At 40.4% G+C, this 23178-nt stretch overlaps 1 protein-coding gene across 4 annotated transcripts in view; it reads right to left on the reverse strand.

Annotated features, from left to right (window-relative positions):
- The window catches only part of cdk14 (cyclin dependent kinase 14), a 634917-nt gene that overhangs the window by 611029 nt on the left and 710 nt on the right, over nt 1-23178 (reverse strand). For 2 of the 4 annotated variants that reach the window (XM_068006560.1, XM_068006534.1), the window contains exon 2: nt 22765-22793. In XM_068006560.1, the coding sequence (XP_067862661.1) occupies nt 22765-22793 (29 nt within the window). Of the gene's footprint in view, nt 1-22764; nt 22827-23178 lie in introns of all 4 variants that reach the window. The other 2 variants (XM_068006551.1, XM_068006526.1) reach the window with 1 other exon arrangement.

Here is a 23178-nt window from a genome sequence, read left to right on the forward strand (position 1 = left end):
AAAACATCCCAAGACACTTCACAGGAACATTATCAAACAAACATCGACACCCAATCACATAAGGAGATATTAGGACAGGTGCTTGGTCAAAGAGGCAGCTATGAAGGAGCTTTTTAAAAAGGAGAGAGAGGCAGAGAGGTTTAGGGAGGGAATTCCAAACCTTAGGGCCTAAGCAGCAGTCACGGCCGCCAATGGTGAAGCGATGAAATTGGGAAATGAGCAAGAGGCCAGAATTGGAGGAATGCAGAGATCGCAGAAGGTTGTAGGGCTGGAGGAGGTTAGAGAGATAGGGAGGGGTGAGGCCATGGAGGGATTTGAAAACAAGGATGAGAATTTTAAAATCGAAGCGTTGCCGGACCAGGAGCCAATGAAGGTCAGCGAGCATGGGATGATGGGTGAACAGGACTTGGTACAAGTCAGGATACGGGCAGCAGAATTTTGGATGAGCTCAAGTTAACGGAGGGTGTAAGGTGGGAGGCTGGCCAGGAGAGCCAGCTAGTGGGTTGAGATGCGATTTAAGCCTTTCTGTGGCTTTCTGAATTGTCATCCCTGCATTGCAACATTCCTCTTCAATTTCCCCATCCCCTTAAATTTTGCTTACACACAAAATTTCCTCCTACCACTAGCATGCTTCTTACACTTCCCCAGTCTGCACTTGGATTTGTGAATAAAGATGCAAATAAATTGACCCAGGTAATTTGAATGCTTTAGCTCATGACCACTGAGGGAGAATTAGCATCAGTTCTTAAACCATTTAGACACAACTTAAAGCAGAAAAAGAAAATCAACCCCTGTATCTCATTAGAAACATTCAGAAATTTAAAGTTTCTTTTTCTCAGCATCAACCTTTCATGCAGTTTAAAACTGGTGGGTGGCATCAGTTTCTCAATACAGTAATCTGAATTGCACTTGCTTGGCTGCAAATAATTCTTCACAACAGATGAACTATGTCAGCATTATAGGCAGGCTTTCAGAGCAATACATGTACAGCAGACACCACTCTTGTGCTTGCTTAAGTCAGTTGCAATGGAAAGCTTGTGTGGTTCACAACTGTGTATTGAAAAATCAAATTGATTGCCATGACAACCAAATCCAACAGGACTGAATCCAAGTTATGAGCTCTGATCATGTGCAATGCAGTTGTTCACTTCCATTCAATCTGAATCTTAGCTCTGGGGACACGATTCCACTAAGTTGTGTGAATGGGTATACATTATTGGCTCACTAGGCGAAAATACAGACAGACTTGGAAGTGTTTGCATTTTTTTTTAAAAACAAAGTACATACCAAGGACACTATGACCTTGTCATTCTTCTGTTTCTATGTATTATGCATAGCAGCTTTGTTTCACACGGACCCAGTCTATGCATGTGCTGACTTGTACCAAGTCATAACTTTCATGCAAGTAATTAGATCTCTCGGGTAAATATAAACACTGACTACAGTAATCTGTTCCATAGTGGCATCCTTCATTGCTACAACTGAGGCATAAAGTGGAAATTAAAATGGTTGACTTCCTTGTCCTGGAATCTTTATTTGTGCTAATACAAGAAATGACTGTTGGCAAAACTCCTACTGACTGTCTTTCTTGTCTTGATCCAAACAGCTATCTTCTGGTGATTATTTGACAAGATTGTCAACAATGTGGCTGCTCCAGAAATGAATCAAAATTTGGCTACCGATGTGCTAGTTGGTACAGATACCAAATGCCTTAACCAGAAAGTTTAGTTGAAGTTTAATGTCTGCACTTTCTATTCATGATCAACAAAATTTCCTTTTGCAATTACCAAACAGATGTAACCAGTCAATAAATGCACAAACCAAAGACCATAGAAAGCAATAAATTGGGAAAGGTTATTTCCATTTGGCCCATCAAAGCACCTCCATTCACAAACCTTTTAGAAGCTACCCTATCAGTCATATTGTTAGCTACCCTATACTGTTCCCAGTATATTTACCTAGCTACCTTATGAGGAAGTTAATCAAGATGGCATCAATTGCCTTTGCACCATGTCTGAGGAGATTTCTCAAAACAGAGGGCTTTACCACACATATAATTTGCGTAAATTCATAAACAATATGTGGAAGTCTGACAAAAGCTAATAGCCGGCAGGCTGCAGTGGCTTAGCATATCACTGCACAAGATGCTGCAACACAGAGCGGTGAGATGTAAATCTGATTTCCCCATTACACTAAGTTTCTGATTTTAGCTTTATTGCTATGGACAAACAAGAGGCCAGATACTTCCAGAGGTGGGAGGGGGCAGGAAGAAACTAGCACGTGTCTTTCCTGGGTAACTGCACACACTTCCCATTCAAAGGGAAGCTCAAAGGGAACCATCCTGACCAAATTAACATAATTCTTTTGTATACATTACAGAACTGGGTGTCATCTGACCAGTAAATTCTCTTTATATTTAAAGGATTTCAAAATATACCACAGTTGTTTGAATCATACAGCACAGAAGTCCATCGTGCCCGCTCCGGCTCTTTGAAAGAGCTATCCAATTAGTTCCACTCCTTCGCTCTTCCCCCATAGCCCTGCAAAGTTTTCCTTTTCAAGTAAATATCCAACTTCCTTCTGAAAGTTACTACTGAATTTGCTTCCTCCATCATTTCAGGCAGTGCATTCCAGATCATAACAACTCGCTGTGTAAACAAGATTCTCATCTCCCCTCTGGTTCTTTTGCAATTACCTTCAATCTGTGTCCTCTGGTTACTGACCCTCCTGCCAGTGGAAACAGTTTCTCCTTATTTACTCTATCAAAACCCATCATGATCTAGATCTAATCATCAAAATTGCAGCATAAAGAGCACTTGCACTAAACAATGAACACTAAACAAAGGCAGTTTCATTGAACAATTGACTCTTAACTTTGTTTTTATTTTCCCCGTGCAGGTTCATCATTCTCCCTTGGCATTAAGCTTTACCGTCACACAACCTTCTCCATCTGGCACATTGGACCACAGATTTCTCCACCATAGCTACCAACTCAAGCAGCCTGCGCCAGGCATGCTTTAAGAGACCAAAAAAGTGAATATTACTTTTTCTTGCTGTGATGGGTTTATCCATCTCCCAAACATAAAAAATAATTTAATGACTGAAACATCATATCTATTGGCATGCAACATTAATCAACAACCTTTCCAAGACTCAGCCCTTAAAAGTAGCAGTTTTAAGTGCACTAATGTATTATGCACAACACTACGAGGCTCCATAATAAACAAAAATTAGTATATCCATAATCCAAACTAGAGGAAGTGAAGTTACTGTTCCATTCTGTAGAAATGTTTATTTATTCTGTTGTAAACTAATGCAAAAAGAAAGCAGTTTTAAATAGTTCCTCAGTTTATTTGGGTTTTCAGTTGTGTGTCCTACAGAAGTAGTCATAGAACCACAATATATTATAGGAATCCAGCTTTACTCAATCCAAAATATATATTAAAATAGTATGCTTTATGAAGTCTGCACCATTTGTTCACTTCTGATAAATGGATTATGCTGTTACCATATCTACCATTGTATAACTGAAAAAACATGTATTTTTCCCCTTTAGGAGCCAAGGCATTATTCACTAGTTTAAAATCACAACTTGTTCAAATATTGCCCTCACTTTATAAAGAGAACAATGATCTATGTACCTGAACCCCTAAGTCCCTTTGGACATCCACTGTTTTTAACTTTTTACCATTTAGAAAGTACCCTGTTCTATCCTTTTTGGTCCAAAGTGGATGACCTCACATTTGCCTACACTGAATTCCATTTGCCACAGTTTTGCCCATTCACCTAATCTATCAATATCCCTTTGTAATTTTATGTTTTCATTTACACTGCTTACAATGCCACCAATCTTTGTGTCATCGGCAAACTTAGATATGAGACTTTCTATGCCTTCATCTAAGTCATTAATAAATATTGTGAATAATTGAGGCCCCAAGACAGATCCCTGCGGGACTCCACTAGTCACATCCTGTCAATGTGAGTATCTACCCATTATCCCTACTCTCTGTCGCCTTTCGCTCAGCCAACTTCCTAACCAAGTCCGTACTTTTCCCTCGATTCCATGGGCTTCTATCTTAGCTAACAGTCTCTCATGTGGGACTTTATCAAATGCCTTCTGGAAGTCCATATAAATAACATCCATTGACATTCCCCTGTCCACTACTTTAGTCACCTCTTCAAAAAATTCAATCAGGTTTGTCAGGCACGACCTACCTTTCACAAATCCATGCTGGCTCTCTCTGATTAACTGAAAATTCTCAAGGTGTTCAGTCACCCTATCCTTAATTATATACTCCAGCATTTTCCCCACAACAGATGTTAGGCTAACTGGTCTACAATTCCCCGGTTTCCCTCTCTCTCCTTTCTTAAAAAGTGGAGTGACATGTGCAATTTTCCAATCTAGAGGGACGGTTCCTGAATCTAGGAGAACTTTGAAAGATTATAGTTAGGGCATCCGCAATGTGCTCGCCTACTTCCTTTAAAACCCTGGGATGGAAACCATCTGGTCCTGGGGATTTGTCACTCTTTAGTGCTATTATTTTCTTCATTACTGTTGTTTTACATATGTTAATTTTACTGAGTCCCTGTCCCCGATTCAATATTAGTTTTCTTGGGATTTTCGGCATGCTATCCTCTTTTTCGACTGTAAATACTGACGCAAAGTAATTGTTCAACATGTCCGCCATTTCCCCATTGTCAATGACAGTAGCCCCACTTTCAGTTTTTAAGGGGCCAACACTGCTCCTCTTTTTCCTACTATAACTATAAAAGTTCTTCACATTGATTTTGATATCCCTTGCAAGTTTCTTTTCATACTCTCTTTTTGTAGCTCTTACTATCTGTTTTGTGACCCTTTGTTGATCTATGTATCTTTCCCATTCGCCAGGACCTATGCCATTTTTTGCCTTTTTGTATGCCCTTTCCTTATGTCTTATCCTATCCCTTACCTCTTCAGTTGTCCATGGCTGTTTTTTTTGGCAAGTAGAGTTCTTGCCCCTCAGGGGTATAAACCGATTCTGTATCACATTAAATGTTTCTTTAAACATTTCCCACTGATCATCAGTCGTTTCACCCATTAACAGATTTGCCCAGTTTACTGTGGACAGTCTCTGTCTCATCCCATTGAAGTTGGCCTTACCCAAGTCCGGAATCTTAGTAGATGATTCACTTTTTCCCCTTTCAAACACTGCCTTGAACTCGATCATGTTATGATCACTATTGGATAGATGTTCACGCACAGTTAAGCTGTTAACTAAATCTGGTTCATTACTCATTACTTAATCTAGTATGGCTTGCCCCCTTGTTGCCTCTAGGACATACTGCTAAAGAAAACTATCCCGGACACAGTCAAGAAATTCACTACCTTTGACAGTTGCTAGTCTGCTTTTCCTAATCTATGTGAAGGTTAAAGTCCCCCATTAAGACCACTATGTCTTTGTTACACACTTGTCTAATCTCTGCATTTATACAATCTAGCACTTCAGAGCTGCTGCCAGGGGTCCTATACACAACTCCCACTATAGTCTTAGATCCTTTCTTATTTCTCTGTTGGCTGCTTACCTCTCGTTATATCCTCCTTTATCATTGAAGTGATTTCATCGCTAATCACTAAGGCTACTCCTCCCCCTCTTCCATTTTCCCTATCTCTCCTGTAGACTTTATAACCTGGTATATTTAGTTCCCAATCCTGACCATCCTGCAGCCATGTCTCAGTAATAGCTATCATGTCATACCTTCCAACTGAATCTGGCACAAATTCAAATAACAACTTTCAAAAGGGAAGTGGATAAATACTTGAAGGGAAAAAATAGGGGAGTGGGACAAATTGGATAGCTCCACCCAAGAGTCAGCACAGGCACAATGGGCCAAACGGCCTCCTGCTGTGCTGTATTGTAGAGAATCTTTGGAATTCTCTACCACAAATGCCTGTGGATGCTAAGTTGTTCAGTATATTCAAGACTGAGATCGATAGATTTTTGGACACTAAGGGAATCAAGGGATATGGGGATTGGGGTGGTGGTGTCCCCAGGGTTCAGTTCTGGGGCCACTTCTGTTCATTGTGTTTTTTAATGAATTGGATGTAGCCCTGGAGGGACTGGTGTAAAAATTCAGATCATACCATAACAGTAAATTCTTTAGAAGAACGAAGTAAGCAGCAAAGGGATATTGAGAATATAGGAGAATGGACAAAAAAGTGGTAGATGAAATTCAACATCAGTGAATGGGGTGATACATTTTGGAATTAATTAAACTCAGAGCTATGGAAGAGCAGAGGGATTAGGGTTACAGGTTCACAGGACATTAAAGGCAGCACTCCAGGTTAATAAAACTGTTAAAGCAAAAGCTAATGGAATTCTAGATTTATCGAGAGCTATCAAGCAACACCAACTCTCAGTTTGGGTTCATCCATGAAGCATCAGCAAAACTGCGGTCAATAAGAGTCCAGTGGCTGGAGTCGCTCCTGACACAAAGGAAGATAGTTGTAGTTGTAGTTGCAGTTGCAGCCCTAGGACATCACTGCAGGAGTTCTTATGGGAAATGCCCTTAGCCCAACTATCTTCAGCTGCTTCATTAATGAACTTCCCTGCATCATAAAGTCAGGAATGGGGATGTTTGCTGATGATTCCACAATGAAGACATCCAGGTTTGGGCTAACAAGTAGCAGTTAACATTCAAGCACATAACTGATGGGTAATGACCATCTCAATCATGAGAAGGCTCAACCATCTCCCTCTGATCTTCAACGGCACCATTATTATTGCGTCCCCCTTCATCAACAACTTGGGGCTCACAACTGACAAGAAGCTTAATTGGGCTAGTCATATCAACACTATGGCTACAAAAGCAGGGCATAGGCTGGGTACTCTGCAACTGCTGACCACTCAAAGCCTGTCCACAATTTACAAGGCTCAAGTCAGGAGTATGATAAAGGTAGTGCAAAAGATGTTGTATAAATGGACTTTCAAAAGGCATTTGATAAATTACTACATAACAGACTTGCTTGGAAAATAGAAGGACATGGAATTAAAGGGATGGTGGTAACTTGGGTAGCTAATTGGCTAAGGATAGGAGGTGGAGAGTAGTGGTGAATGGAAGTTTTTCTGACTGGAGAGAGGTTTGCAGTGGGGTCCCCCAGGGATCGGGAGTATAAGTTTGAAGTTTACGGATGTTACAAAATAAGGCAACATAGTAAATATTGAGGAGCATAGTGGCAGACTTCAGGAGATCAGACAGACTGGTGAAATGGGCGGACACATGGCAGATGAAGTTTAATGCTGATAAGTGTGAAGTGATGCACTTTGGGAGCAACATGGAGAGGCAGTATAATCTAAACGGTACTATTTTAAGGGGGGTGCAAGAGCAGAGGGACCTGGGGGGCATATTCACAAATCTTTGAAGGTGGCGGGGCACGTTAATAAGGCGGTTAAGAAAGCACATGGGATACTTGGCTTTGTAAATAGGGGCACTGAATACAAAAACAAGGATGTCGTGCTAAACCTTTAAAAATCACTGGTAGGCCTTAGCTGGAGTATGGTGTATAATTCTGGGCCCAATTCTTTAGGAAGAATGTCAAGGCCTTGGAGAGGGTACAGAGGAGGTTTACCAGGATGATACCAGTTATGTGGAGAGATTGGAGAAGCTGGGATTGTTCTCCTTAGAGTAGAGAAGGTTGAGGGGGAACCACAGAGGTATTCAAAATTATGAGGGGTTTTGATAGAGCAAATAGGGAGCAACTGTTTCCTCTGGCAAGTGGGTCAGTAACCAGAGGTTTAATATAATTGGCAAAAGAACCAGAGGGGAAATGAGAAGAAATTTTATTACACAGAGGGTTGTTAAGATCTGGAACTCACTACCTGAAAGGGTGGTAGAATCAGATCCCATAGGAACTTTCTAAAAGACAATCAGACACGTACTTGAAGAGGACTAATGTGCAGGGTTATGGGGAAAAAACTGGGGTGTAGGACTAAATTTGACAGCTCTTTCAAAGAGCCGGTACCGGCACGATGAGCCGAATGGCTTTCTTTTGTATAATTACAGGATGCACTGCAGTAATTCACCAAGATTACTTTGACAGCACCTCCCGCCCCTGTGACATCAGAAGGACAAGAGCAGCAATGTCATGGGAACACCATCACCTCCAAGTCACACACCATTCCGACTTGGACATATAGCATTGTTCTTTCATTGCTGGTTAGGTCAGATCCTGGGGTTCCTTACATAACATCACTGTGGGAACACCATCACCTCCAAGGTCCTTGCTGTCCCCATTTTCTGGATGGAAAACGAGGAAAAAAAGGGATAATTTAGGGACGCAACATGCCTGATCTGCACCTCTGTTACGGGTGCCACCATATTGGTAAAAGCAGCTTTGTAGGCGATCCCAACAGCTGTCTAAAGCAAGCATTAGGCCCCTCATTTACATATGTACGGTGCTGGCCTGCTCCGCTTAGAATGGTTCAGCAGCCTCTGCAGCCGTCAACGAAGTGCAAGTAATTTTTTTTAAATTCTATCAGTAATCATTGCTGTGGAGCCATGATGAACAGGAGCGCTCACAAGTCCAGAGCACTCATAATCAAACATAGAAACATAGAAAATAGGAGCAAGAGTAGGCCATTCGGTCATTCGGCCCTTCGGGCCTGCTCCATCATTCAAAATAATCATGGCTGATCGCCTAACTCAGTACCCTGTTCCCGCTTTTTCCCATATCCCTTGATCCCTTTAGCATTAAGAAATATATCTATCTCCTTCTTGAATATATTTAATGACTTGGCCTCCACTGCCTTCTGTGGTAGAGAATTCCACAGGTTCACCACCCTGAGTGAAGAAATTTCTCCTCATCTCGGTTCTAAATGGCATACTCCGTATCCTGAGACTGTGACCCCTGGTTCTGGACTCCCCAGTCATCAGGAACATCCTCCCTGCATCTAGTCTGTCTAGTCCTGTTAGAATTTTATATGTTTCGATGAGATCACCCCTCATTCTTCTAAACTCTAGTGAATATAGGCCTAGTCGACCCAATCTCTCCTCATAAGTCAGTCCTGTCATTCCAGGAATCAGACTGGTAAACCTTCATTGCACTCTCTCCATGGCAAGGATATCCTTCCTCAGATAAGGAGACCAAAACTGCACACAATACTCCAGATGTGATCTCACCAAGGCCCTGTATAACTGCAGTAAGACATCTCTGCTCCTGTACTCAAATCCTCTTGCAATGAAGGCCAACATACCATTTGCCTTCCTAACTGCTTGCTGCACCTGAATGCTCGCTTTCAGTGACTGGTGTACAAGGATACCCAGGTCTCGTTGCACGTCCCCTTTTCCCAATCTATCACCATTCAGATAATAATCTGCCTTTCTGTTTTTACAACCAAAGTGGATAACCTCACATTTATCCACGTTATACTGCATCTGCCATGTTCTTGCCCACTCACCCAACTTGTCTAAATCACATTGGAGCAACTTTGCATCCTCCTCACAGCTCACATTCCACCCCAGCTTTGTGTCGTCTGCAAACTTGGAAATGTTACATTTAGTTCCCTCATCCAAATCATTGATATATATTGTGAATAGCTGGGGCCCAAGCACTGATCCCTGCGGTACCCCACTAGTCACTGCCTGCCACCCAGAAAAAGGCCCGTTTATTCCTACTCTCTGTTTCCATGCCAGTATATTCCCCCCAATCCCATGTGCTTTAATTGTGCACACTAACCTCTTGTGTGGGACCTTAGCAAAAGCCTTCTGCAAATCCAAATACACCACATCCACTGGTTCTCCCCTATCTATTCTACTGGTTACATCCTCAAAAAACTCCAGTAGATTTGTTATGCATGATTTCCCTTTCATCAACCCACGCTGACTTTGTCCAATCCTGTTAATGCCTTCCAAGTGTTCTGTTATCACATCTTTTATAATAGACTCTAGCAATGCTGCTTCACCCCCAGGGACATATCTTAGGGCAACTGCCAGTGAAATGAGCAGCCCAATATTGGCCCAAATTTTGCTGCTGTGGGCCATCTGCATGTCAGTTAGTTAGACTTTTTCCACTCACACTTCAACTCGAAAATGTTTTGCCCTGCAAGTTGCTGGAAGTGGGTGCTGATAGCAGCACGGCGAGGGCAATGGGGCATCTGGGACCTTGGTGAACAACAGGACAAACAGTCTATCCCCTTAACCAATAAAATAAAGGATTCAGAAAGAGGAATGGCAGAGAAAAAAAATAGGGTGTATTAGAGTCAAATCAAGTACAGAAAGAGAACTAGAGAGGGATAGAAAGATTGGATTAAGAGACAGAAAAGTAATAAAAAACTGTAAACATTTTAAAAATCTCAAATAATTTACTCCCTGTAGGAATGAGACTCCACAGTTTGAACCATTCCCTTTCTGGGCCGGAAAGGTTAGTGGCATTGCAGGAACATAAATCTCATTAAAAAGGTACTTATGCTGTTCAGTAGCAACCCTAACTTTCTGCGGCAAGTTTAATTGGCAATTAATGCACAATTTAATGAAACTCAGGGGAAGGTTGAGGGCGAGCTGTGCAAATCGTCCAGCAACTTGTGACTTGATGGAACACTCTCCACTTGCCTGGTTGAGTGCAGCTCCAACAACGCTCATGAAGCTCGACACCATCCAGGACAAAGCAGCCCGCTTGATTGGCACCCCATCCACCCACCCTAAACATTCACTCCCTTCACCACCGGCGCACTGTGGCTGCAGTGTCTACCATCCACAGGATGCAATGCAGCAACTCGCCAAGGCTTCTTCGACAGCACCTCCCAAACCCGCGACCTCTACCACCTAGAAGGACAAGAGCAGCAGGCACATGGAAACACCACCACCTGCACGTTCCCCTCCAAGTCACACACCATCCCGACTTGGAAATACATCGCCGTTCCTTCATCGTCGCTGGGTCAAAATCCTGGAGAACCTTCACCGCACGGACTGCAGCGGTTCAAGAAGGCGGCTCACCACCACCTTCTCAAGGGCAATTAGGGATGGGCAATAAATGCTGGCCTCACCAGCGACGCCCACATCCCATGAACGAATTTTTTAAAAATTCGCAATTCATGGGGTATCTCTTCCTCGTCACAAATTGCTGGATGATTTACACATTAATAACGACGAGCACCATTAAACTCACCGTTATTTTGGCAGCAAAATCTGGGCCAATAATTTCTTCAAATTAGAAAACTGCCTATGAAGGCACGACAGGAGCCAGCAACTCACCTCCTGGTTGAAATGAGGCCCAAGGTTCAATTTCAGGCCAGCCTTGGTCCTCCAGGTTGGGACACGCACTGCCTGTGCAGCGCTGAATGAATTTCTACCCCGCAAGGTTATTTTCCACTGCAAATTACAGGAAACACACCCAGTGTATAAGGTCACAACAAAAATTCAGATGATAGCAGAAGTCAGGGGAGCCAAGCCAAAGCACTATCATCTGATTATGAGAACAAACATTTATCTTTTAAAAATCCTCCATCATAAAGTACTGAGAATCAGTTTGTAAAAAGATCCATTTCAAAAGGATGACAGGACCCGGTATCTATCATCACAGTTCAAACCACAGAACTATTGTACAACATGACTCATACTCCAGTTACATTTCAGAAAATTGCAGAGTAATGGCAAGTTCCACATATATTACGCTATACACACACACATTCTTTCATCACCCTATACTTTGTGGAAATTATATCTTTATAATCAGCCATTAATGATTTAGTCACATAACAAAAGTATCAATCACATCACAACAGGAAGTTACAATGATCTCTAAGGGTCAACTATAGTGAGGTCATGAACAGATGAAGCATTTCTTTCTATTCAGAATACCATTACATTACTTCACTTTTGATTCGAGTATAACAAAGTAAAAATGTACAAATTTATTTTATACATAAAAATATACAAATCTAAATTTCATTTTAACTCATCACATTAGAGCTGAAAGTGAGAATGGCCGTGGCTTTGAACAGAGTGATCGCTTTAACAAAATATATATTTTTTGAAGTGATGAGAGAAAGCAAGATGTCACTGTGCGACACTGTTGTCACATGATAAATTTTTTGGTAATACTAATTTTGATCAAAAGGAGAAGATACACTGTCACTGATTTGTATTAACCCGACAGAATTTGGGCCTCAGCCTTATTTTTTTTTAAGACTCAATTTACAATAATGTAACCTGAACATTTTTGTAAAAAATCTGAAAAATCTTGGCCAACAGGGCATCTTTGTAGACTTCATGCACTAAAGTGAAATCAAACAGAACAATCCCTTTTACTATACCTACACATCCCTTTGCTGATTTCACAGAATGAGTGGCCCATTTTTTTTGGAATGGGTGAACCTTAATTTTTTTGTAACATGAGAAAAAGGTGGGGGACACCCCATGAAGAAGCCCTGTAAACTAAAGTTATTAAAATAGAATGGTAAAAGGAGGACAAAAGTCCAGAACATATGACTTTCCATTAGGACTACTGAGGTCTTTCTGCTCCTCCTCCATCTCCAGAAATTCAGTCTGATGCAACTTACTCTGAAAGAGCTCCTATTTCAATTGCCATTATTTGATTGAAGCTTTACTGACTGATAAATTGTAAAACCAGTATACAAATGCACACAACATATGTAAAGTAAATTGCTTTTTGTATTTTCAAGTGTTCATTAGCACCATTTTACCTAGATTTAATTCATGCTCATGGGTACAAGCCCCACTTTGGAGGATGGCACCTCCAACAATATGTTATTCCTTCAGTACTGCACCGAAATGTCAGCTTAAATTATGTGCTAGAGTCCTGTAGTGAAGCTTGAACCCATAGCCTTCTGACTCATGAGTGGGTGCTATCAACTGAACCAAGCTTGCACTGTAAAGCTTTCTTAAAACACATTTTCAATCAAGCTTTCAGTGGCCAATGATAACTCACCCAATATGACTTTGCATCCATTTTTATATATCTTTCTCTGTACAGCACCTTAGAACATTTCTGTGTTGAGGGCATTATATCTATCTAAAGTTATTATTGTCGATGTTAGGTATCTCAGTAAGAACACCTCTAAGCCACTGGTTTTGCAAAATGAACATCCTCATACTCATCAATAGGGTTATTTTCTCAATTATAGTTTTTGGTGGTCATTCACACAATACCATCTCACTGCAGTTTGTTGGAGCCTTCGGAGAGCCTTGGACCAACATGGTGGCCTATCCACTCAAGTACCAATGAGCTGCATCATGGAGTGGGTTTGTGGCTACGATCCCGCACATGCTGAGCTGCAGATCTCAACTGTGCCACTGTGTGGAGTTTCCGTAAAGGGAGCAAGAGCAAAAGATAACTAGGAAGAAATGTCCTGGCTGTTACTGTGCACCTTCCAGCAACATAACTTAACAGCAGCGCTGGTAGGGGCTTGCAAGTATTGATGCATGATTATAAAGGTATGAAATATATCTGAAAAAGCAACCTCACTCTCTACAAGACTTCACTGAGTTTAAGCTGCAAATACACAACCATAGAAAGATTATCTTTCATCTGCTATTCGAATTCCCTACATTTTTGCTGCAACAATCACAACAAGGGAGTGCTGACATTCCTTAGGCTCCGCGCCTCCCTAAAACTATGCCAGTTTTAGTTGCTTGAGGGATATTATTAAAATCAACATCTAAATAATATCTGACAGATCACTACTCTGTATATTATCCAGTGTTTCCACTAGCATATAGAGGTACCCTGGACAAATGTCAAACAATTTTACCATTTATTCTGCTATTCATGAAATCCTACATCTCAACACTGGAGATATTCCTGATCAATAACTGCTGTAAAGATATTCTAGGAGGAAAGTAATCTGGAAAATACTAAAATAATAATGTATTCAGAATAGCACTTTTTTTTTAACAACAGCAAGACAGAAAATAATTTTAATGTACTGTGCTGTGCTAGGTTAACACTTTTCCAGACAATTTAATTTTCTTTATTAAATGCAAGCAATGCTGCTTCAGGCTTCTTAGTATGAAACTTACCTAAAAATAAATTGAAATCCATCTCTTCACTATTATTAGCACAGAGAGTCAATAGAGACTCAAAACCAATACAACTACATACACTGATGAGCCCCCAGGATCATGTTAATTAATAAATAAATATCTACAGTCCAGCGATTCAGTACTTTTACTTCATTAACTAGCTGTGATCAAGGAACTCATTCTGAAACCACTCAAACTGAATGTTATTTTTTTTTAAAAAGAGGCATGGGGAGATTTTTCGATTAGACCGCCAATGGTGCATTAGTTGGTCTGAGTGTTGGCAATACCCACCCGACTGTAAATGTACTAACGCTGCCTGATTTTATGGAGTGGAGATGCCGGTGATGGACTGGGGTTGACAATTGTAAACAATTTTACAACACCAAGTTATAGTCCAACAATTCTTATTTGAAATCTACAAGCTTTCGGAGGCTTCCTCCTTCGTCAGGTAAATGTTCAGGAGCTCCTCGAAGCCTACGCATTTATACATATAGAACAATACATGGTGTTTACAGACTGCCCCTGCAACTGCCCGAAAGCTTGTAGATTTCAAATAAAAATTGTTGGACTATAACTTGGTGTTGTAAAATTGTTTACAATTGATTTTATGGAGTCAGTTTTATCTACACAGTGTAAGTGGACTCACTGCACATATTGAACCTGGTGTTCAAAACTTACCAGGGCTGACGAGAGGGCAGGGAAGTTCTTAAACACTGCTTACAATGGGTGATGTGCAAATTTAAAGGGGTGCAGCCATTTATAGGCAAATGGGTATAAAAGTGTTGATAACAACTGTAAAGGCTGCATTGTAATGCATATTTCAGCCTTTGTAAAGGTTGTTTGGTTAACAAAATGTCTGGAAAATCCCAGAGGCTGGCACAATAAATGTGGAAGGAGCAAAAACAGTATGTGGCCAAGTGATGGAGCAGTGAAACATTCCAACCCAACCCACCATTTCATGACTGATGAGGTGGCAGTGGAGCATAATGAGGCGATAGAAAGGAAGGTGGCCCTGCTTTCCACTCCAGGGTATCTTTCCCATGGGACTTTTGTGGCTCATACCTGGGAGGTGGCAGAAGACGACAACTCGAAGGCACAGCTTACCATTACTGCCATTGGCAGTCAGCCTTTATTATACAAGTTGGCTGTAAATGTCCTTGCAGCAGATGTTACAGAATTGGATCTGACTTTCTGCTGACCCAAAACTTGTGTAGCCAGTTCTGAAGTGCCACTGCCAGGTAGATACATCTGTGCCTAGAAATGTGGGTCAGAAGGTACAGCAGGTGGGCACAGTCTGCCTCTGGTGCAAGCTGACATCCTTCCATTGCTCCTCCTCCTTCCCTTCCAAAAAAAAGTGTCACTTATCCATTGTCATTCTGTCTCCCTTGGAGGATTTAGGTCACTTGAGATGCAGAGTTAACCATTCTCTGGAAAGCCAATTAATTAGCAAAAATGTCACTTTTGATGACATCAACACAGTTGTTAACAAATAGAAAGCACACAGTTGGGGCCAGGTATGTTTCCTAAAGAGCCTGCATTTATATCGCACGTTTAATGTAGAAAATGTCCCAACCTGCTTTAGAGAGGGAGAGAGAAGAAAAAAAAATGAATAGCAGTAGATAAGGGAATGAATGGTGAGCCATGGATTAGGAAGGGGTAATCAAATGATTGGCCTAAAAGATGAGTTTACGGAAGGATTTTAAAGTTGCAGAAGGACAGGCAGAGTGATTTTGGGAGTAAGTCGAGGGTCTTGATCACCAATGGTGGGGAAAAGGGAGGGATGCACAAAAGACCAGTTGGACAACTAAAAGGAATGAGAGGGGATACAATCCTGAAGGAGACAGGACAAGGCAGGGTCATGGAGGGATTTGAAGACTAGCATTGCGGGAGCATGAGTAAGTTTAGCAGGTCACTGGGTATGCCCCAAAGACCAGCTTCTCAACAAGGTTGATACACCAACCCCTAACAAAAGACTCTGGAAAGTTGATGGGTATTGTTCTAACTGCATTTCAAGACCAGATGAGGGATGATCAAGTACTGACCTACTTGCACAAAACTCAAAATGGCAATCAAAAGACAGATCATTGCAACAGCTTCCCATTAGCTTACCAGCAGTAAGGGCACAAGTCTATAATTATCAATTTTATCTTTGATTCTTTGTTGCGGATAAGCACAACTTTAGCTGTGTTCTACTGTCACGACAAAGCTAGGTGGCCAATCGCTGAAAGAGAAAATAAAGGAACAGCTACTTCCTCCAGTTTTCAAAGCCCTCTGCCATCTGCTTTTCCAGGGATCAACCTTGTCCCAATCTGGAGTCAGTGATTGGACATTTGGTATCTGACCTTGGATTTCAGATGACATTTTCAGCAAAATTCAGTGTTATTTATAAAGTTGTAGCACACACTCTTGTTATTCTCAACCGACCTTGATGTTGGGGACAAGGCTAACTATCTTCCAAAATGCAATGGAGCTTGTCTAAGTGAGTTTAAAGCAGAGCTCAGACTTGTACTACTGACCTAGCAAGGTCAGCTTCTGGATCATTATAGGCACATAGTAAATTAGACCCCAATAGCTATTGTGAAATGAAGATGTGTAACTAGCATTTATCCCTTTTCTGACCACTAACCAGGCAAACACTAGAAGGATATGATTTATTTGCTTTCCTCTTTGCAACTACAAGAAGCTGGCGTATGTTAACCTACCTTGCTCTTGCATTAAAGTTTCAAGATAATGAGGAAAACAATGCAAAAAGTACAGGTAAACAAGAACTCCCCCATTTAAAGCCAACAGCAATTACTTTTGATAGAAACAGAGAAGTGACTTATATTACTTCAAAGTAAAATGAGTTTGTATTACAAATGACCAACACAAAGAGGGTGATAATAGTTCCAACCTGCCAACAAACTTGCAAATTTTATGATAATGTTTTGATTAAATCGTGAACCTTTTTTTGAAAAAAAAGGTATTCTTTTTTATTTCTCTTGAATCCTACTGTACTATCCCTGGATGGTACATAAAAGCAACCTGGGGCCATTGTTATTGTTTAAGTTTTTTCAGATAGGCCCCAGCAGAAAATTCTCAGCCTCTTCTGCCCCTCCAGCAAAGGAAAAAGAATGTTTGCTTAACTTCTGTATCACTCTCCTCCTTCATCCATCACTCAAGCATATCCTCTATGTCCCACTACCCCATTCTCTGTTCCTTCACTTCACTTTTCTCTCTCATCTTTTAATTTTACCTTTCTCTCCTTTTCCTTATTCTTCTGATTTACCCCGCTCTTGTTTTGTTTTCTGTAACACTTCCCTCATTTCCTGCAGTGGAGCATAATGGGAGGTCGAGAGTCTACAGGAAAGGGATGAGGCACTGAAGAAGCACTGAAATCAGAAGGGTGTGAGCTGCAGTAAAAGCAGAGATAAGCAACAGAAAGAAGCACATTTCTTTTAGCATGATTGGCGCCCTAGGCACATAGTGGCTACTGGAAGTTGTAGTATAGTTGGAGGGGGTGCTGAGGAGATTTATTAGAGTGGTACGAGGGGTGAGGGACTTCAGCTATGTGGAAAGACTAGAGAAGCTGGGAATTTTCTTCTTAGAGCAGAGAAGGTGAAGGGGAGATTTAATAGAGGTGTTCAAAATTATGACGGTTTTGATAGAGTAAATAGGGAGAAACGGTTTCTACTGGAAAGAGGTTCAGTAACCAGAGGGCACAGATTTATGGTAATTGGCAAAAAAAAGGAGAAATTAGGAGAATTTTTTTTAAAAAACGCAGCGAGTTGTTATGATCTGGAATTCTCTGCCTGAAAGACTGCTGGATGCAGATTCAATAGTAACTTTCAAAAGGGAATTGGATAAATATTCGAAAGGGAAAAAATTCCAGGACTATGGGACTAATTGGATATCTCTTTTAAGAGCCGGCACTGGCATGATGGGCCGAGTGGCTTCCTTCTGTGCTGCATGATTCCATGAGTTGTGGAATGCACTTTGGAAGGCAATGTGGGTTAGGCCTGTGGAACCCTCCAAACGTGGGGAGTCCACTGGTGCAGTGGGAAAAGAGGGTGCATCCAGCATCAAGAATGTTCATAGGCCCAGTATGTGGAAAGGAAAAGTTCTTGAGAGTCAAATGTACTGGGGTAAGCTTGTGATTTATTTGCATTTATTATATGATACTTTTGAGATACAAAGTGGGGTAAGTGAAAAATAGTCATCATGGCTGTATAATGGAGATTTTTTTTTGCTGGAATGTGATTGTCTTTTTCTCTGATTAACCAGACAGAGAAAGATATCAACTATTTTCCCAAAAATATAAAAAAGCCTATCATAATATGCTCAATGTACCAATGTAACCCTTCATTAACAGAGAAACCATATAAAAACATACCGTCTAAACCACCCCTTCAGTAAAACCAGTTTTTGGACAGTTCCTATAACCAATACACCAAGCGACTACTGCTTGAAGTTTTAATTAGGTCAGTCATTCCTTCCTTTACCAAGCATGTTCCCAACTTGCAGAGTTAGATATTAGCTGTACTCAATTCATAGTAATTGAAGGTATTTTTGCCATGGCCCTTTTCTAAAAGAACAATGGATACCAACTGTTAAAACAACTTGTAGACAACATGGATAGAGCAAGACTGACGTGCAGCACATATGCACAATGATTTAAATTTCACAGCCAAATCCAATTAGAATTTTGCTCCCTAACCTTGGCAAGTGAACAAGTACAACTCTAGCTGAATGCCATCATTATTGCATACTTAGCTTGTCATATAAAGTAAATATTAATATTCCTTAAAAGTTACTATATATAAATAAAAAGACTTTCACATTTCTTGTGTTTATTTTGACAGTTGTTTAGATAGGAAGTTACAATGGTCACATCACACGAGACACCTTGGAGTGGATACATATTATTTCATGCTGTTCTAATTTGCATAATTTTCACATACTATACCAGGAAGAGCTTCGTTTTGATCTGAAATGCAGGGTTTGCCTTGAATGTATCATGTTCTAACTGTCATACGAATTGCTTAGAATGTACAGATCTGAAATACTATACTACAAAAATGGGCTATTGCCCTCTCTTGGGTTTATGCACTGAAAATGAACCTCGAGACATGCTTTGCTAGAACAAAAGAGGCTATCAGCAGCAGTTTTTCGGCATGGCTGGTGGAAAAATTCACCAGAATATCTACAACATGTAACAAAACTGGTTCTACATAAATGACTGCTTCAGACAAAAACAATGCTTCATTTATTACCTCTAAATACTGCACAAGCTTTGAAACACATTGCTTCACACTGATGATTGGACAACTTCCAGCAGTGACAGCTGTTTAACAAGTTTGCAAAGAAAATTACTTTAAGACATACCTTAACCTGCTGACTATCCCAAAGTGTCCAATAACTATTGAAAGAGAAACCAACCCAACAGTGCTTAGGAGTAACATTTTTCAGGACATTAATGAAAATATGTTTAAATGGTTTCACAATTACCAGCTGAAGAGTGTGCAGAAACATCTGGTGCAACACCCCATCCCCAAATAATGCAAGATTTTGGGAGGCAGGAAAATAAAACGTCTCAATTTTACTAAAATTCGGTGGAAAAAGTTTTTTCAGCACAACCAGCATTCTGCTACAAATATTAATGACAAAAAAACAACCCTTTAGTGTATAATACATATCTTTAAATTCACAAAAATGTAAATCAACAATTCTAATGTTTCAAGTGCCCTATGTAGCTTTGTAATAATAACAATCAAATTCAATTTGAATTTCATTTACGTTTTAAAATTGGATGTGAAATTTAAATTAAGTTTGGTGTGAAATTTAAATTGAGTTTGATCATCACTAATAATACAACACCTGCAACATTAAAGCTATTAATTTACATTTTTCAAAATTTAAAAAAAAGTCTTTGCTATAAAATTCAATTCTTTTACAAAATGAGTGTTGGGCAGGTTTTGCATCCAAACCAAATTTGAATTTTACACCCAATGCAGAGAAATTACTCACTTCATATATTGTCAGGACAATTGCTCACTGCTGCCCAAGTCACCAACTATACATTTTAATTTCACAAGTAAGACAAACCAAATAGTTTTTTCTTGGTGCTCTGCACGTGTCCATTACTCTGATTAAGAATCTCCAAACCAAATTACCAAGAAATCCACACAGCGTTTTGGTTTGTCTGAGCACTGATAATCAGAACCACCCATTATATCATCGAGTTTCAGGATTATCTGGAGCTAAGAAGGAAGATTCCTGGCTTCAGGTGACGTGCGTACCCCACCAAGTCCTATTAACAAGCCAGGGTGTCTGATCAATCATCATTACCTAGGAGTACACCAGACCTGCCTGGATAAGGTATCAGATTATAATTCTGCATCGAGAGTTGACACTGTACCAATCTTGGCAAGCATGTCACTGTAGAGCCACCATCACAAGAACATTGAATACAGGAGTTGGGATGTCTTGTTGAAGTTGTACAAGACATTAGTAAGGCCACACTTGGAATACTGTGTACAGTTCTGGTCACCCTATTACAGAAAGGATATTATTAAACTAGAAAGAGTGCAGAAAAGATTTACTAGGATGCTACCGGGACTTGATGGTTTGACTTATAGGGAGAGGTTGGATAGACTGAGACTTTTTTCCCTGGAGAGTAGGAGGTTTAGGGGTGATCTTATAGAAGTCTATAAAATAATGAGGGGCATAGATAAGGTAGATAGTCAAAATCTTTTCCCAAAGGTAGGGGAGTCTATAACGAGGGGGCATAGATTTAAGGTGAGAGGGGAGAGATACAAAAGGGTCCAGAGGGGCAATTTTTTCACTCAAAGGGTGGTGAGTGTCTGGAACGAGCTGCCAGAGGCAGTAGTAGAGGCGGGTACAATTTTGTCTTTTAAAAAGCATTTGGACTGTTACATGGGTAAGATGGGTATAGAGGGATATGGGCCAAGTGCAGACAATTGGGACTAGCTTAGTGGTATAAACTGGGCGACATGGACATGTTGGGCCGAAGGGCCTGTTTCCATGTTGTAAACTTCTATGATTCTATCACCCAAAACAGATCATAGTATCATAGTATGTTACAGCACAGAAGGCGGCCATTCAGCCCATCGTGCCTGTGCAGACTCTTTGAAAGAACTATCCAATTAGTCCCACTCCCCTGCTCTTTCCCCGTAGCCATGTAACTTTTCCAGTTCAAGTATTTATCCAATTCCCTTTTGAATGTTATTATTGAATCTGCTTCCACCATCCTTTCAGATAGTGCATTCCAGATCATCACTCTGCGTAAAAAAAGGTTTCCTTATGTTGCCTCAGGTTCTTTTGCCAATCACCTTAAAAAGATGCGGATTACCTCCCCTTCCACCCCCACAAGGAGAGTCACCAATTTGTCATTAGATAACTGATAAACACATGTTTGAGACCTGACTAGGGAGACAGCAAATACCAGAAATGCAAGGATGGCTGGTGAATACCACAACTCATCATAAAATGTGTGAATGCATTACTACTACCCTCCTAACCATAGCATGGACACTCATTGTAATCCATCAAACCTGCAAATACAGCTCATTAGTGAGATAAAAAAATCATACCGAACCCAGTCTTGTGTAGCACTGTTTATGTGCATATTAATATTTTTATGATACTATTCACAATTTCAGGTCTTATACCAAGTATTTAGTTTGTACTGACCAATGTTGTCATAGCATTTATCTATTCCAAGAAGGATGAAAACATGGCTTATCGATGGCTATATTTTGTCTCCACTGAAGATTTTTTCTGGGCAAAATTGTTAAATCTTTTCTATTAGGACAATGTTTATTCATACAACTAGTAGGCAAACTACTTTACAAACTTTAATTTCACTGGATTAATGCCTGCACATATGATGATGTACCTTAATGCATGTACATTGGTTAACTTAATGATCTACAGGCACTGTAATAACTGTTTCTTACGTGGATAGCACTCCCAGCTTCTCTGCTCTAAAATACTGCAACCATGCATGATACTCTACCACTTCATTCATATTGTTTACTTTTCCATAAAGATGGAATAATGGTACATTAACTTCACACACTGGTCTTCTATTTCTGGGGTATAGATTCAAATCCAGCCTTTTTTTTCTATCTCACTCTCTCTCAGAAGAGGCATGACAGTTGGATATGTACAGCATACACACTCCTTCCAGTGTCTTATTTACATCACCTCCTAGTTCACGTGGAAGCAAGACGATTCTGGTTTGATCCCAGTCTCATCCACAGCCAATTTTGCAGACTATCTCTGATCATGGGTCTATTAGAATCCAATTTCCAAACAATCCAGGGTATCAATATTGTAATTTGCAACCAGACTGGTTCAGAAATGGGAAACATTCCAATTCCTAAATTATAGTACAAAAAGCAAGAGGGAAATTATAACTTTTTGGTGTGTGAATTTTATGCACTTAAATAGGTGACCAACGTATCAGCATCCAACTTCCCCAGATGAACTAAAACATAGTTAGATGCTGAATAAAAGGTCCTTCCAAGGATCCACCAAACGTGGATTGAGACTGCCCAAAATCATTTCAGGTAAGAAGAGTCTGATGCGGATTTGAACCCCCGTCGCAAAGACAAAAGAATAGTGTCTTACCCAATCTCCCAAAAGGGAATCGATTCTAACCAATAACTTGTATTCAGCGGCTTCCCTACAAACACTGCACATGAGCATCTACACACCATGTTCAATGCAGTTTGAGTAACTCACCTCATCGATGCTATCATCCTTCTTCAAGGCTTTAAAAGGAGAAAAAGAAAAATATGATAAATCTAAACATAATTGTAAGCTATATTAACTTCCATAGTCATCTCGCTACACTGACTTTACGACCAGCACTTGGATTGTCAAAACTGCGCTGCTACAGCAGCTCTAGCCTCGGGAAACGTTTTATAGAACAATAACGTTCTTCTACACATCAAAACTCTTACTTTTGTAATAATCCAAAAAAACTGTATATACGGTATTGCGCGATCAAAGTGAATGAAAACATTTGAACGTGTTAAATACAATTTTCCTTTTTATTGGAACACATCATCAGTTTGAAGATTGCAGTGCAATCCAGCATTGCATAAAAGCAGAGAAACCCTGAGATTACTGCGCCAGCTAGCTTTATCTCGGTGA

This window comes from Heptranchias perlo, chromosome 2 (assembly GCF_035084215.1).
Source record: "Heptranchias perlo isolate sHepPer1 chromosome 2, sHepPer1.hap1, whole genome shotgun sequence".
Lineage (NCBI taxonomy): Eukaryota > Metazoa > Chordata > Chondrichthyes > Hexanchiformes > Hexanchidae > Heptranchias > Heptranchias perlo.